Here is a 16,248-nt window from a genome sequence, read left to right as displayed (position 1 = left end):
AAGATGATCAGAGGGCTGGAGTACCTCTCCTATGAAGACAAGCTGAAAAATTTGTAGTAATTTAGCCTAGTGAACAGAAAGGTCCAGAGAGACATTATAGCAGTCTTCTAGTACTTAAAAGTGGCCCAAATGGAGTGGGACTCTGTCTCAGGGAGTGCAGTGATAGGGGGTAATGGCTTTAAACTAAAAAAATAAAATTAAAAAAAATGGAAGATTTTGATTATATGTTAGGAGCAAATTCTTCACTCAGCAGGTGATGAGGCACTGGCACAGGTTGCCTAGAGAAGCTGTGGATGCCCCATCCCTGGAAGTGTTCAAGGACAGGTTGGATGGGGCCCTGGGCAACCTGATCTAGTGGGTGGCATCCCTGCCAGAGGGTTGGAACTAGGTGATCTTTAAGGTTTCTTCCAACTAAAAAATGTTCTATGATTCTATGATTAACAGTTCCCATTCTAAGTTACACAGATTTTCTCTTAGATATGTGAAAATTGGCTCTAGCTTTTGCCTTCATTGTTTAACTCCATGTGATTTCAAAAAATTATGAAATGTGGTCATTACCAAAGTAATACTTTTAATCATTAAATTGTCAGTGATGTATAAGACGTATCTATTTCATTCCATATTCAGAGCAAATCTTATTGTTTATGTAGTTAGGAATAGATAAAAATAAATGCCTTTACAGTGTTTTGGGAATTAGTGTTAGACATTCCAATATAAAAAATTAAGACAGGCTGTGCTTCCAGCTACATTAGTATAACGGCAGACTGACTTCCTTCTTTGTACTTTATGCTGAATTTATACTATTTTAATACAACATATATTTATAAGTTAATATTCGCACTTAGATTTGGTTTTACTGTGCTCAGTCATTATTTTCCCGTACTCAATGAAATCTAGTGTTATTGTAGTTGTCTCACACGTAGCTTTTAATTTGTGAATATTTTTGTCTTTGTGTTGTTGATGCAAAGAACCTTTAACAACCCGCACAGAAGTCAACTTTTCCATAGCAACAACTTTTCCTGCTGTCACTTTTGCAACAGTTGGCTGTACAATCATTGCATTTCAATGAGAATGTCTCACCCCATTCAGCTGAGCAACAGTGAGTCTAAAGAGCGATTATCTTTCACTCCAGGGCAACTGTTTCTGTGGCATGTGAGGAAAAGGGCAATGTACTTGTGTAAATTAATCTGAATGAACATTTGGAGGGAGAATGAAATTATTATGTAGCATTTATATTATGTCATTGCTGAAGGCACTGAGCAATCCTCCATAATTGTAGCCATAACTCCAGCTGCAGCAATATTTTAAATTTTATGGCATATATGATGCTCTCAATGAAAAGGAGAACTATTAAAATATGTTTTTTGAGTAGGCTGTATGATGTGTAGCATAGTAAAAAAGTAAATAAAGGTTGTAATTATTAAGTACAACTTTCAGTTTTGTATTTTAGACCATAGGTGCATTAAGCATTTATCAAATGCAGCACAAGCTTGGGATTTGTTTAATACATTTCTTAATATTTAATATTAATAATCTTAATATAAAATCCCTTTGAGATTTGCAGATCTTTATAGGTTAAGGTGCACACACTTCTCCCTTTTACTCCCATTTTGTTTTAGGGGGAAATGGCTTTGCTCACGTGCTCTTTTGAGCCCCCTGCTTCTGTGAATGTGTGTCCACCTGCTGCCAACCACCACACTTTCAGAGAACAGTGTTCAATAGCAGAGCTGGCCGAGCAGGCAGTTTATCTTATCTTTCATAGCCAAAGTCCACAGACTGGTACATTGAAAGGCTCCGTCATCACTTTTCATTTATTTTAGCTCACTGGAGTGTGTGAGTGCTCTGAGTGCTGTGTCTGCAGTGACTCTTTTCAGATATGGTAGCCTCTCCCAGTTCTTTCCCACAAAATCAAAGTATCTCAAATAAAAGTCTCAATCATAGCTGATGCTCTTCCTGCTTCCTCTTTCATTCTAATTTAATTTTCTCGTGTAGCCCTGGATCACTTCTTTCTTCATGTACATTCCTGTATCGATATATAATTTGAAGTGGAATTTTTACTGTGAAATGAAGGTTAACTTTTAAAATGGAAAAAAGAATACAATAGTTATGTCCATATTAGGAAGCAATATATCCTATTCTCAGAAAATGAAGCTCACTAGCAGAAATTCTGCCTAACCAACCAAATTTGCAGCCAGTCAGTGCATCCTTCTGAAGTACTGAAACTCCAAGGAGCCACAGGGAATAAAGAAATAAAACCCAACCTGCTGTATGTCCTGCTCTTGGCTGATTTGGTGTACATTGTGAGTAATGCTGCTCTTCTGATGGACTCAGTTTAGTTTTCTTGCTGTAAATGAGAATGCAATTCAGCCTAGCCAAAATCCCATGTGCGCATCTGCATTGTAGTGCTTCAAAAGGTTATATCCTATTACCTTAATAACCAGTAAGTATGCCCTTTCAGAAACTTATTCAATTTTTTTACCAACATAAAGTCTTCAGATAAACTAAAACTGCCATAGAAGAATACCGCAGTTTCACTATCTTACTAAAACTGCATTTTACTGTCTAATTGCTTTTTGTCCTGACAGGGCACCATGAGGGCCAGAAGCTCTCAGGGACATGGGGGTAACAGTGGCCACCTGGGATGAGCAGGGCAAGGCCTGTCAGCAAGGGCCAGTCCCACTGCCCAGACCAGGAAAAGCTCAACCTGGGGCAAATGGGGCAGCCTCAGCCCTGGGCACCGGGCATGGGTATGGGGACACACCAGGACCAGACCATGACATAGGCCCACAGGTGGGCCTGACTTGGGCCCTATGGCCAAATAAGGCAGAGCTGTGGGGAGCTGGACACCAGTCCTGCCATGGGCATACTGGGGCAGGGGCTGACCTGTACCCTGGGCACTGTACCCCAGTGCCCTGGGCACTGACCTAGGGTACTGGGCAGGGACAGTCAGGGCTGGAGCTGCTCTCATGGACGTGACAATGTTTGAATTATCCTGAAGATTAGATTTGTTGACTATTTATTTGTTTGTTTCACAAAAACTGTGAAAATATTTAACATAGTACATGAATTTTATGTTAAACTGTATACACTGACCTTTTATCTAAGCTTCTTTTTTATAATTGGTTTTATTATCCAGAGAATTCTTATGAAAACTGTGCTATTGCTTACTGGCCTTCGCAAGATTCTTTTAGCATACAAAAGCAGTATGTATGTAGTCCAATTTGTATATCATACCTCCTTTTGCAGGCTGTTTCAGGGTCTCTGGGTGGTCTTGCACTGCTTAATTGCATCCTGGATTGCCAGGGTAAGACTTAGTAAGTATGTGCCAGCTGAATGTGATTGCTATTTTCACCTGATGATCAGGAAGAGGCAGCTAGACCTTGTACTGCTTACTGCTATAGAGCAGAAGTGTGGTTCCCTAGCACACTGACATGTTTAACATTTGAGCAGGTCAGATATTCTAACTTAAATTCTAACACTGCTGCAGCAGAATAGTCCTGACACAGTTTCATGAGATGTGAAAAGAGAGGTGGCAGAGGAAAAGGAAGGAGCATTAGTCCATGCTCTAATTTAAGGACACTCTGAATTTTAATCTCAGAGTAGCACATTTCCAAATGGTAAGAACAATAGTACTTGAAGCTAGAGCATTGCAGCACATTAATTCAGTCCAAGCTTTTAAGTATTTAATTACTGTAAAATATTTCTAACAGTGCAATCTAAGAATGGATGGTCTAAAACCTGATAAGTACACAGCAATCTATTTTTTATTATTACTATTTATTATTTTTGCATAAATTTCGGTTATAAATACTCAATTTGAGTCTAGGAGGAACTCCAGCAGAAAATGAAAGCAAGAACTAATACAATTTGAGAAATGTTAGAGTGAGACATAAAAGTTTAAAAAGAATAATAGAGGTAATATGAGCAGGTTGTGGAGGTGGTAAGATGGCATACCTTGGGAAAAAAATTAGAAATGAAAAAGATAAGTTAGTGCATGTTTTACATGTTATTATTTGTCAGCTTCTTGGTATTTTTAGCTTTATGCAAATCTGTGCAAGTCATGACTACTTCCCCAAGGAACTTAAGGTCAAACCTAATGCAGAAAAAAAAAAAATTCAGTCACATATAATATAAAGATTAGAGCTTAAGTTTCGTCATGGTCAAAATATCTTGGATGAAAAATTAATCATTTGAAGTATTATGTTGATTTTTTATTGTTCTTGTTGTTTATTATTTTAAATGGCCTCTACTGAAAATGGAGGTCAAGAAGAGAACATTATAAAATATATTCCACATGATTAACTTCACAGAAACCCAAAGGAATTACAGTTTTGAAGCATGTGATCTATTACAAAAACCTGAAAATTACTGCAATCACTGCAAGTGATCTCATGCAATCGTAGAGGGTAGTAAGTATCTCACAGCCTGGAATTATTTTTTTTTTAGTTGGTGTTCTATATCCCTTAAAATAAAGGATAAAGGAAGGAGGAAGTAAAAAAAAAAAAAAAAAAAAAAAAAAAAAAAAAAAAGCATGTAATATAGTTTCTAGATATATCAATATTGCTTTAAAAAAGCTATTAAATATTAGATTTTGAAAAATAATCTCTCTTGCATCAGTGTGATCCAGGACCAGCTGTGTGACAACTAAAGACTAGTTTATATTGGTGTTTACATACTTTCTGCCATACAGATGGACTATGAGTTTTACTATGCAGCCTTGTAAATATGAAATTTCTCTCACTGCTATACTCCAAAAATTACTATAATAGTGTAATTTTATAAGGGCTTTTACTTGTTATTTCTCATGTGGACTATTCAGGATTCCTCATGTTCCAAGGATTTGTTGTTATTCTACGAAAATGTTGTCTGATATCTTTATATCATGCACTAGTAGCATTTATTTTTTATGCTATGATCAAACTTGTAATTCAAATGCTAGCATCAAATTAGAAGTGTCATTGAATCTATTACTTCTGGAAGTTAGCTAATCCCAAAATAATTTTATCATCATAATTTTTTTATACAGAGGGAGAAGAAATTCAAACTTCAGACTTAACTGATGTGAAGGCTCAGTTCAGTATGATATTTAGATATATTTCTAACTTTAAATACTTGAGTACTTCTTAGTGCTATTTTCACAAAACTGTGGAAGGAAGGAAGGAAGGAAGGAAGGAAGGAAGGAAGGAAGGAAGGAAGGAAGGAAGGAAGGAAGGAAGGAAGGAAGGAAGGAAGGAAGGAAGAAGGTGTTTCAGGAACAGATGTGCCCTCTTTTTTCAGTTCCTCTCACCACATGAATATAATATGTCAAAAAAAAATAATAATGTGCAAAAAAATAATAATAATGAGCAGATACTTACTAATTGTTGGTTTCCATAATCATGTTCAATTGGTAGGTTACAAATTCTTATAACAATACTTATGAAATCTCACAATAATTTATAGGTTGACTATTAATGATTGTTAAAATTGTTAAAATTGCTACCTCAACACTACTGCTATCTGAAAACCACTGTTGTTTTCACAAAAGGAATGCAACACTCAGGAAACAAACAAAAACAAAAAACAAATAAGCAAACAAAAAAAGCATAAGCTTTGGACTGGTTTAAATAGTAAGAAACTTAAATATTTCTCATTGAGGGAACCATTTTAAACAGAGTCTGATAACAGTTAAAACCAAGAAACAGTACTTCTAGCAACAGCACAGCTTCCAGGTTCTTCTATCAGCAGTTCACAAAAGAAATCTCAATCTGTAATGGAGAAGCATTTTATAAAGAGTGAAATGTATCTAATATCTTCTTTAGCATTCTAGTTTTCATTTCTTTTTCAGTCAGTCTCAGTCTGTTATGCTTTGTGAAGAACTCTTTGAAAATATGACCAAGTATAACAGGCACAGCAAGCATAGAACAATTCTTCTGAAGCTGGAAGCATCCCAAAGGATTCTCACTCAATGTCAGTATTTTTACTTCACTTTTTTTTTTTTTTTTTTTTTTTTTTTTCTTGTATAGTTTCAAGCTGAGATAAAGCTGTTTGATATGGTATAGTCTAGGGTTTCTCAGACTAACTTACTCTTTAGTGTATTATTGTCAGTCTATTAACTGCCAAAAGAACTTACATTTTTGCAACTCTGGGTGACAGAGTCCTTGACATTTATTTTACAGAACTTCTGCTAAGCCATCATTTCAAATTGCCCTGTATCAGTCTTATTTAACTTCTCTACCCGTTACTCTTGGTATGTCCTTGCAACTTACTTTGATGCCATTGCTGTCACACTGAAAGTAAAAGGCCAGTCTTTTCCCTGGGCTATGTGGACGTCAACAGTTTCTAAAAATAGTCATGTATTTTGTTCTGCTGCATGATCCTAATTTAGCTGAGCTTCCTGCCTTAATCATTCCTTTGTGACAGGTTTGCCAAATCCCAGATCCTCGAACACGCTGTATAGCCCCACAATGTCCATATTTATTTCCTCCATCACTATATTATGGTGACATTGGCTTCATCTGCTTTAATTCAGCATACCTTCTATAGAGAGCTCATTCTTTTTACATCTCTCTTTTTCACTTGAATATTTTTAAATTGATAAGGAATGCTTTTAAGAAATAGTGATTCAGGTGATACCCAAAGCTGCACTTAGGTAATTTGTTTTCAGTAGGCATGTCACAAGCAATGAACTTTGATAGTTCTGGTAATCTCATGAAAAGATTTTGAAATACAGCACAGTTATCATAAACACAGGACTGAAGATGTAAGGGAAGTATTTCTTAATGCATCTCTGACCTGCTCAACATTACTACTTAGAGTCAGCTGATCCCTGAGATTTGTATTGCTTCTCTTTCTCCAAGATTAATCATTTGTTTTCCAGGTCTGGTGAGTGTAGAGGGTGAAAAAAAGAACAAAATGTAAACCATTTGGGTTCTTTCACATACCTAAAATAATTTCCTTTCAGTTTACCAGTTAGAATATGGAATAGCATTGATGAAAAAATAGCAAGATTTATCTTAGTAAATGTGGGTTTGATCAAGCTGACTTTTATATAAGACCAAATTTGGAAAAAAAAGAATATGTAATGGGGAAATTGAAATAATTTTATAAAACACATTTCTATTTCCTTACCCGTGAGATAAAGATTTGTTCATAATTCATTTTTTTTAATTCATAACGTGTACCACTCTTTCCTCATTACCCCATTTCCTATTCTCCATTTTCCCTTCCTTCACATCTTTCTCCTTCCTTGCCATTTTTCTTATCAGCAAGCTCTTACCTATTCTTTCTTTTTGTCTCTCCCACTTATTACATTTTTTTGTCTTTCTTAGGTCTTCTCAGACTGCTGCCATGTTGTATTTAACAACACACTTTCTGGATAGTTTGAAGAAGTGTCGTTCCTACTTCCATTTTCCTGGTGGGAAGGTACACTGAAAACCAACTTATACCTCCCTCCAGTTCCATGTCCCTCAGGGTGAGGAGATGGAGTCTTTAAACTATAGACTTTTTTATCTTCTGAAATAGATTTTAAAGTGAATAAAGGAATTGTGACCTGAACTCTGTCCTCTCCCCTCCTCTCTTGACTGAGAGGCTTGGAAAATATAACAAAGGGTAAGACTCCTGCTTAGCTTCAGTGACTGCATCTGAAGTGTCCGTGTTCTTTGGTACTGGTTAGTGTACCAATATAAATGTACATCTGCTATACCTGCTAGCTTTAGAAACATCAAAGGCATTTTTAAAATTGTGACCTATTTAGTTTCAAGGCTTATGTTTAAAACCTTTCAGCTAAATTAAAAGTTAGAAAATAGTTGAACTAAACATAGCTATGCAAGCTTAAGCTATCATATTTACATACACACAATCACAGAATAATAGAATGATTTGAGTTGGAAAAGACCTTAAAGATCACCTAGTTCCTGCCCCCTGCCATGGACAGGGACACCTTCCACTAGACCAGGTTGCTCAAATTCATACACTATGACTGTTTCAGTTACATAGTCACAATCCAAATTTTCCACTGGACACTACTTAAAAAAAAATAAAATAAAAATAAAAAATGCATATAAAAAGGAGCTCATGATGAGGAACCTTCCTGATACTGCAAGGCCTTTAAACTGGAAGGCCTTATACTTCAAGGCCTTTAAACCTTTACAGCTTCCATTTAAGCTACTGTACCAGCAGCAGCTGTGCTGTTTTGCTGTTTTTTGTGAGTTTTCAAAAAGTGAAGCTCCTAGTTTGTTATCAACTAAACTGGCTTCCAAGACTGAGAGTGGTTCCATGAGACAGCCTGTACCCACAGTATTTAACAACCTTATAATCCAAATAGGGTGGGTGCCAAAAATAAATAAATAAATAAATAAATAAGCCTATTGAGAATGATTACATACTTATTACCTGAACCTGTTGTTTTGAAGAGTAATAATTCGAATGGAGCAAGCCCATAATACCAACAGTTTAACATTACATATAATAAAATGCTAGCATTTCTTAATTTTAGTATTCTGTACAGTAAAACAGTTGTAACACTACCACACCTGATGAATTTTGAGTTCTGATTTTTGAGTATCTCCTCTTTGGAGGCAAGTGCTCTACAGTGGTTACAGACCTAATTACACTCTCCTGAAAATTATCTCTTTCTTTGTCATCTCTCAACTTGTCCATGGCCCAAAAGCTTCCTCAGTTTGTCCTACCCTGCAAACTCATTTATTTGAACTTATGAAGTTTCCGAGTCCCTTCCACATTCTTCTCATACTATTGCTGGTATCACTTTTTCAATGTGATTCCAGACTTGCATTGAAAACACACAGTGCTCCCCAGTCTCCTTGACAGTACACTTCAGATTTTCACCATCAGCTCTTACCTACATTTAGTGTCTCATAATCTTTCTTTAGGGCCATTCATGCATTACCTATTCCATTTTACCATCATCCTTATTTCACTCTTCACATCCATGTCCTGATTCACTTTCCCCTTTCCCTAACTGCTATTGCTAGTTTTATTTAGATTTTTTTTTTTTTTCTTCTAAAAATGCAGTTTATTCTGCAAAGTTCCAGAGTCTTTTCCAGACACAGGAGCTGTAAGGCTTTTCAGGGCAAGACCAATACCTTCTTATTGCTCTGTTCAATGAGCAAACTAATGTGTTAGTCCTTATCTTTGTTTTCAGAAACAGGTAATCTATTTTGGCTAAATTACTGAAGGAAAAAAAAAAATCATATGTGCTAAGAAACTTGTAATAAAGAAGTTCAAACAATTAAAACTTGGCAAAGTTACAAATGAATAGAAGTATGGAGTTTTTATGACAACATTAGTTAGGAGTTACTGATATTAGTTCCACCCACGTTACAATTAGATAGGATCATGAGTCTGTCCAACTTTATCGACAGATTTCTTATGACTTTGAATTTTTGGCCTCCTGGCTCTCAATGAGCTCAAAAACATATTAAGTAAAATCTAAGCTAAGCAATAGTCAATGAGGTAGAAAATTAGATAGCCAAAATGAGTAATTCCCTTGAGGTGAATGATTAACGAAGGATGGCGTCTATAGCTGTCCATCCACATCTGCCTGCCCAGGTACTACCGTGTGGTGGCTTGGTGTTCCTGGTAGTGTTCTACCACTTGACCGTGGCAAATCAGCCAAGACTGTAATTGGTGTTCCTTTGCAACTTACTACTCTATGTCCAGCATAACAACCTCCAGGAGAGGGTATGTGGACAGCTGGGATGACCATTACACTATCCCTGTCCAACCCAGTCCCATAGAGAAAGATTTTCAGTGAGGGATGCTGCTGTTACACAGAGAGATTTTCTGATTAGTTTTAAGTGTTCACTGGCTACTTAACTTTGTTTATGTTAATTTTACAGTAGTTTAAGTGCTGTGTTCTCCTATGTGGCACATTCTGCATATTTCAAGATCTCTTATTATATGTTTTGACAATGTACCACTGCAGGAGCATTTTGACAATAAGTAAACTTGACTTGATGATATTATAACAGTACTGCTATAAATTCTTGCTTTCTGAAGTTCATAGGAACTAAAGAGGCTTTTGCTGCAATTATATAAATACTCAAGTGGAAGATCTAATTATGATGATTATTTTTGAGACAAGTTATTGGTGTTTGTTTTCAGTAAGTGCTGAATTCCTATACACGAAAGTAAGTGCTCTGGAAAAAGATAAATGTGGTGAGGTGAGGACTGCAAACCATGACCAAGGTATCTCTGATGGCGTGAATGTCCTAATTCATGTAGAGTATGCCACCTTCCTTCAGTGGCAACTATTTGAAATAGTTTATTTTTTCTAATATTTTTATTATTTCTTAACCTGGAGAAAATTAATGCTCTAATGGTAGATAATGTCTTTAGAGATGACTTTGTAGATAAGATGATACTGAAGCAGCAACTGCATTAATCCTTGGGAGTTATGCCATAGCTATGCTGTCCCAGAGATGGTGAATACATACATCTTAATGTTGACCCCTGAAATGTATGAATCCTTGTTGCTATAGGAATACTTTTTATGCAGAAAAGCCACTGTTGGTTACAAGATCTGGTAATTGAAGCTGGGTTGCAGTTCAGACTTCAGTATAAAGCAGTAAAATGATCACTTAATATAATTAACTTAAATAAACCTTTTTATTTTTCCAAATTATTCCTTGTATCATTTGTGATTAACTTGGTTATTTGAGTTCATACCTTAGAATAAAAAGGAAATAAAGTCTATGAAGAAAGCCCATGATATTGAAGGATATCTGACATAGGTTACCTGACATAGTAAACAATGCAAAATTTGTCTAAGCTGAAGTACAACACAGAGATTCCTTGGCCCACTTTAAATAAGAAACCTGGGGTCTGGCTCCTATAGAGTTTCTATATAGAAACTTCTGATTTTTTTCTGAGATTAGATTTTGCCATTTTTTTCAGTTATGCTTATCTTGTTCAAGCTATATCAAGGTATGCTAGAGACTGTGATTCAAACAATAGCATATGAGCCACAAACATGCCATATCTGTTGAAAAATTCTGTTTTGCATTTTCCTTGGTATATGTGAAAAATATCAGTCAATTAACAAAATGGAAATATGTACAACTTCATGAAAATGTAAACTGGAAGAAAAACGTATTCAAGACAATGCTATAATTGATAAAATTAAAGTCTTCTGTAATAAGTCTGGTATCATGTCCCTCCATCATGTAATCTGGTTATAATTATAATAATTCATTGTAGTTTATTATTATTATTATTATTATTATTATTATTATTATTATTATTTAGGTAGGACTTTTGCAACGTATCTTGTGGGGAAAATACAGATTTTTCTGATTTCAATGTGAATGATTGTTTTTCCATTAGGAACTTTGAAAATTAATATAGGATTTGACATGTACATATACAGAGATATAAATCGTATGTCAGACAGGAGCTGAAAAATCTCTGGAAAATATTTGGTGTTATTTTATCTCTGTTTACTGAAAATCAATGCCTACCAGAATAGAATTATCAGTTTTAAATTTATCAAAATTTAAATGTTTCCTTTTTAAAGGATAGTATAATACTGTTTTTCATTTGGGAGAATTCGTGAGAAAATCATTAATAGATAGCACTCTCCACAATCACATAATTATTAACATGTAAAAATGTTGTATTTTTACTAAGGGCATAAAAGTACTGAAAGCATTTCTAAAAGAATTTTGAGACCTTAGAATTCTTGTACATCAGTGTTTTCCATGCTTTTTTTTTTTTTCCTGTACCTTTTGCTAAAATGGTAAATGCTGTTATACAAGTATCCTTTAATACCTGTATTCAAAACACTGCCCAAAGAACAGAGCAGATCAGAGTAATCAGAGTAACAAAAACAGTTATTTTTTAACTTTTTTTTTTTTTTTTAAGTCAATAGGGCTACATTACCATACAGAAATGGAGGGATGGTTCTGTTGTTGGTTAGACAATATAAATGTGTTGTTATGTTGTGGTATTGCCTTTATAGTTTATTAGTCTGTATCTGAGACAGTAGAGCTAGGATTAGGGGGGTTTTTGTGGCTGAGTTTTGTGAAAACAAAATCCAGTTCCTAAAAAAACACAGTTAGCCCAACCAATTTCACTAAGTATATTTTTCCATTCCCCCATTCCCTTATTATATATGCTGCATATATTTGTTTAGTTGTGGATATGTATAACTGAAATGTACAAACAGGTATTTAAAAGATGTTTAGATGTAGAGCTTAGTGACATGATTTAGTGGAGGACTTGTTAGTGTTAGGTCAAGGTTGGAGTAGGTGATCTTGGAGGTCTCTTCCAACCTAAATGATTTTGTGATTCTGTGAGTTTGTAGATTTATTTCATTGTGTGGTAATAATGAATTTCTCCACTTTCCCTATCTGTGAATCACTTTATCTTAGTTTGCACCAATCCAATTAGTTTTGCTTGTATAAGAAAATTGTAGAAACCTTTATGATTATTTATATGTATTATATATTCTTATACACATATAAAGATGTTGCCACGTGATTCTGAAGTCTCATTTCTCTGGACCTCATAGGGCTAGATGTGTATTTTCTTATACTAGCTGTCAAATAAATGTCCTAAATTGGGGATAAGACATAGACAAAACTTGTATTAAACTTTTAATTAAACATTACCTTACCTTCTTTTTAATTTGAAAAAGTATGCTAACTCGTTGAAGAAGTAGAAGCATTCCTGTCTTTAGCTTAATTGTACAAGCAGTTTCCAAGGACCCTGCAAATGAAAACCTCCCAAGTGTTTACAATCAATAATTTATTTCCTTACCTCCCTGATCAGGCTGGTAAAATGCATTTTATTTTACTTTTAACTATTTTACTTTATTTAACTTAAGTGAAATCAAAAGATGCAATTTGATGTTGAAAGTCTTACTCCTAACTACTTGCATTAGGCATACCGCCAGAGGCATGAAATTTGTTTGACTGGAAATCAGTTGCCTTGGCAGAAGAATTGCCAGTATCTCTTTTATAAGGAAATTCTATGGTGAGAGATAATGGAGAGAAAAAGCAGAATGCCATGGGAGATAGTCAGAGAATTTCTGTTTGTCTGATGCAAGGAACTGTTTTTTAGGTAAAACTGAGAACTTGGTCTAAACCATGTAATACTGTTCATACTGCCTCCAGAGGAGCTAAAAATATGGGGATATTTAGCCCCCATTTGGGCTCTCACATCTGTGCTAAATTTATTTATTTTTTTTCTTAGCAATATTCCAGACTTTAACCCAGAGCCAGCCAAATTTTTCTGTTCCAGTTTGCTGTAGAGCATTCACCCCCAAAACAAAACAAAACAAAACAAAACAAAAACAAAACAAACAAACAAACAAACAAAAAACCAGTCCACTGATGGCATTTAACGTTTCTATTCTCAATCAATTATCCTGTAGTACTGCTTTTTGCCTCTGAAAGATTATGTTACATTGACCTTTTCTTTTTTTTTTTCTCTTTTGCCATTTCCTTTGGTTTGCTTTTGCCAAGCCAAAACAGACTGGGTTACTCATGAAGTCACACTGTGGGTGTTAGTTTGTGGGGGGCACCAGATAATTGTTAGTGCAAACAGTACTCAATAAATAACCAGGAGTCCAACATACATTCATTCAGTTAATACTGCCTTGTGGCTCAGTGAATCTTGAAAACCTCGATGTTTATACAGTGAATCTTAATTGAGCTTGCTGATTACAAATGCTTGCAATTAATATGATATGTTATGACTGGCAAGTAAATGTTCTTGTTTTAACCAAAATAAAATGAATAAAACATTTAAAAACCTTGTTAGTTACTAATTGCCAACTTCAATTCTTTTAAAGCATGAGCTTTAATAAGAGCTGGATGTCTCAACAAAATGTCTAATAAAAAAGTGCACGTTTTGCTGAGTTCAAACTTCATCTCAAACCAGGTTTCTGAGCATCTTTCAATCTAAATTAGTTTATTAAGGCTGCAATACTCTGCAAGGGTTATGTAGATCCTCCTTGGTGTATTGAACTCAATGAGGAAAGCTGTTCCCAACTTGTGTTGAAAGTTTTCAACAGTTGAGTCCAATATGTTAATATAGTAGATGACTTAAAACATTAGGTTTACTGAATGTATGTAATTCTGTTTTCAAATGAAATATAATGGAAATGGGCTGGAAAACAGTAACAGAATATGGTATTATTAACCTGTGGTTAATGGCTCCTTCAGATTCCTGTGCTGTGTGCATGCCTCTGAAAAGTGTTCCAGCATAAAATTCTCTGTGGCAAGCTGGGTAGAACAAAGATGGCTGCATGTAATGTGCGTTTAAAATAACTTCTCTGATTCCCTGTGTTGTTGTTTTTTTTTGCTTTTTGCTTTTTGCTTTTTTTTTTCTTTCCCTTAAAACACAAAGGACCAGCATATAAGGATAATTCCTAAGCTGTCTTTCCCTATTTACAATAGAGTTGGTTTTGGTTTTGTTTTACTTGTTGCTATAAAAAAACCTTCACTGTTATACAGAAGTGTGTTTAATTTCCCAACACGCAAAGAAATGACAGATAAGATTTCCTTTAAACATCGCCAAAAAGTGGAGCACAAAAGATTTTGGTAATAAGAAAGCTGGGAGAAGGACATTAAAAGGCAAACATGTGGTTTATTAGTGAATGGCTGTCACAATTGGTTGCAGAATGGGTATTTATGCCTTTGAAACTTGGTTTTAGTCTATTTTCCAGTTAGCAATTCAGACAATGCTCTGACAGTAAGAATTCTTGTGACTCTAGATAGTCTCTGTATACATAAATATATGGAGGAAAGGCCATGACTTAAAATACTTTTAGACTGCCTTTTTTGCAAAGTAAACTTCCGAGTTCAAATTATAGAATCACAGAATCATAGAATGGTTTGGGTTGGAGGGACCTTGAAGATCCCCTAGTTTCAGGGACACTTCCCACTAGATCAGATTTCCCAGGGCCTCATCCAACCTGGTCTTTAACAATTCCAGGGATGGGGCATCCACAACTTCTCTGGGCAACTTTGTGCCAGCACCTCACCACCTTCAGAGTAAAATTCCTTTGAAGATGAAGACATAACCTGAAAGATAGCTCTCAGAGTCACACTAAATTGTGTTTGTTAATACATCATCTCTCCATTAACTTAATTTTGCATACAATATTCTATTATTTGCAATAATGCCATTGAAAATGAAGTGCTTCCTACTGCTTTCTTAGTATTTTGCTTGGCTTATGGTATTCTGAAGACTGTCTTGTGCACATGAAATATTCTTTTTGTTTGCTGTCTTATTATATTATATATACTGGAGTATTCTCCAGTCATGGTGAAATTACATCTATTATACTACTGGAATATGACCTGATTTATTACAGGAAGATCTGAGCATAGCTCAAGTCTTCAGTGCGTTATCCTAAATGAAGCTTTGTCTCTGAAGGTTTCCATTGCCTTCAACTTTACCATTATGTTTTAGCCATTGATTTCCCTTTAGAACACAAATGCCATAGTAATATCGCACAGTATTTATTTATTTATTTATTTGTGGTGTTGAATAACTGCTTGTTCTGCCAAGGGGGTGTCAAATTCTGTTCCCATTCTGTCATTCATACGTTACTTCCTTTACATCTATCAACAGAGATGAGCTAAATAAGTTTGGTAACTCAGTTTTTGAGGAATTACAGAACGGAAATCATGTAGAAAGGAAGGAAAGTAACATTTTGAAGCCTGCTTGTTTACATTTCCTTGATTGCATGCCCCAAGCCCTTTCAGAGGAAGGCTCATTGCTATTCAGCCATTCCTTCTCTTTGAATAATACACATTGCTTGTGCTTCTCTCTGTGCTTACACACCCTATCCTGTCCCAACACTGCTTCTTTTCCTCTGTACCTCAGCCTTTGAAGGTCACTGCCAGCTCCTTTCTCACCTTCTCGGATGCAGTTTGTGCCAACCTATGTGTGAGAAAGGACAAAGGCAAACCAAATATTGAGGCCAAAGGAGTTTCTGTGCTGGTAACCAGTGGTCTGTCTGGGTGAGACTGAAGGGAGCTCCTCAGAGAACTGGAAAGGTTCTCAGCTGAACACGGCTGTGATTTGAAGGTAAGGGTATTGCTGAGGTTAGCCAGAGGCAGACCAAGGGATATCTGTCAGCAGTGGGTTTTGCAATTCATTGTTTTAAAAACTCTTTGGTTTTAAAATTGTTTGGTTCTGTATTTTCTGCTTTTTAAAATGTATTACAGGAGGAGATAATAACCAATCATTAGAACATTTTATCAGTAAAATATCATAAAATTTATTTGTTATGTA

At 35.4% G+C, this 16,248-nt stretch overlaps 1 protein-coding gene across 1 annotated transcript in view; it reads left to right on the top strand.

Annotated features, from left to right (window-relative positions):
- Nucleotides 1-2,616: 2,616 nt before the first annotated feature.
- SNTG1 (syntrophin gamma 1) overlaps nt 2,617-16,248 on the top strand; it is a gene marked incomplete at both ends in the record, with an annotated part of 193,048 nt that continues 179,416 nt past the window's right edge. The window contains one exon of the mRNA XM_084281661.1: nt 2,617-2,790. Within this exon, the coding sequence (XP_084137787.1) occupies nt 2,617-2,790 (174 nt within the window). The remainder of the gene's footprint in view (nt 2,791-16,248) is intronic.

Source organism: Netta rufina (assembly GCF_964035555.1).
Source record: "Netta rufina genome assembly, chromosome: 2".
Taxonomy (NCBI): Eukaryota; Metazoa; Chordata; class Aves; order Anseriformes; family Anatidae; genus Netta; species Netta rufina.
The sequence above is the reverse complement of the archived record's forward strand: the minus strand, read 5'-3'. Positions and strand labels throughout refer to the sequence as shown.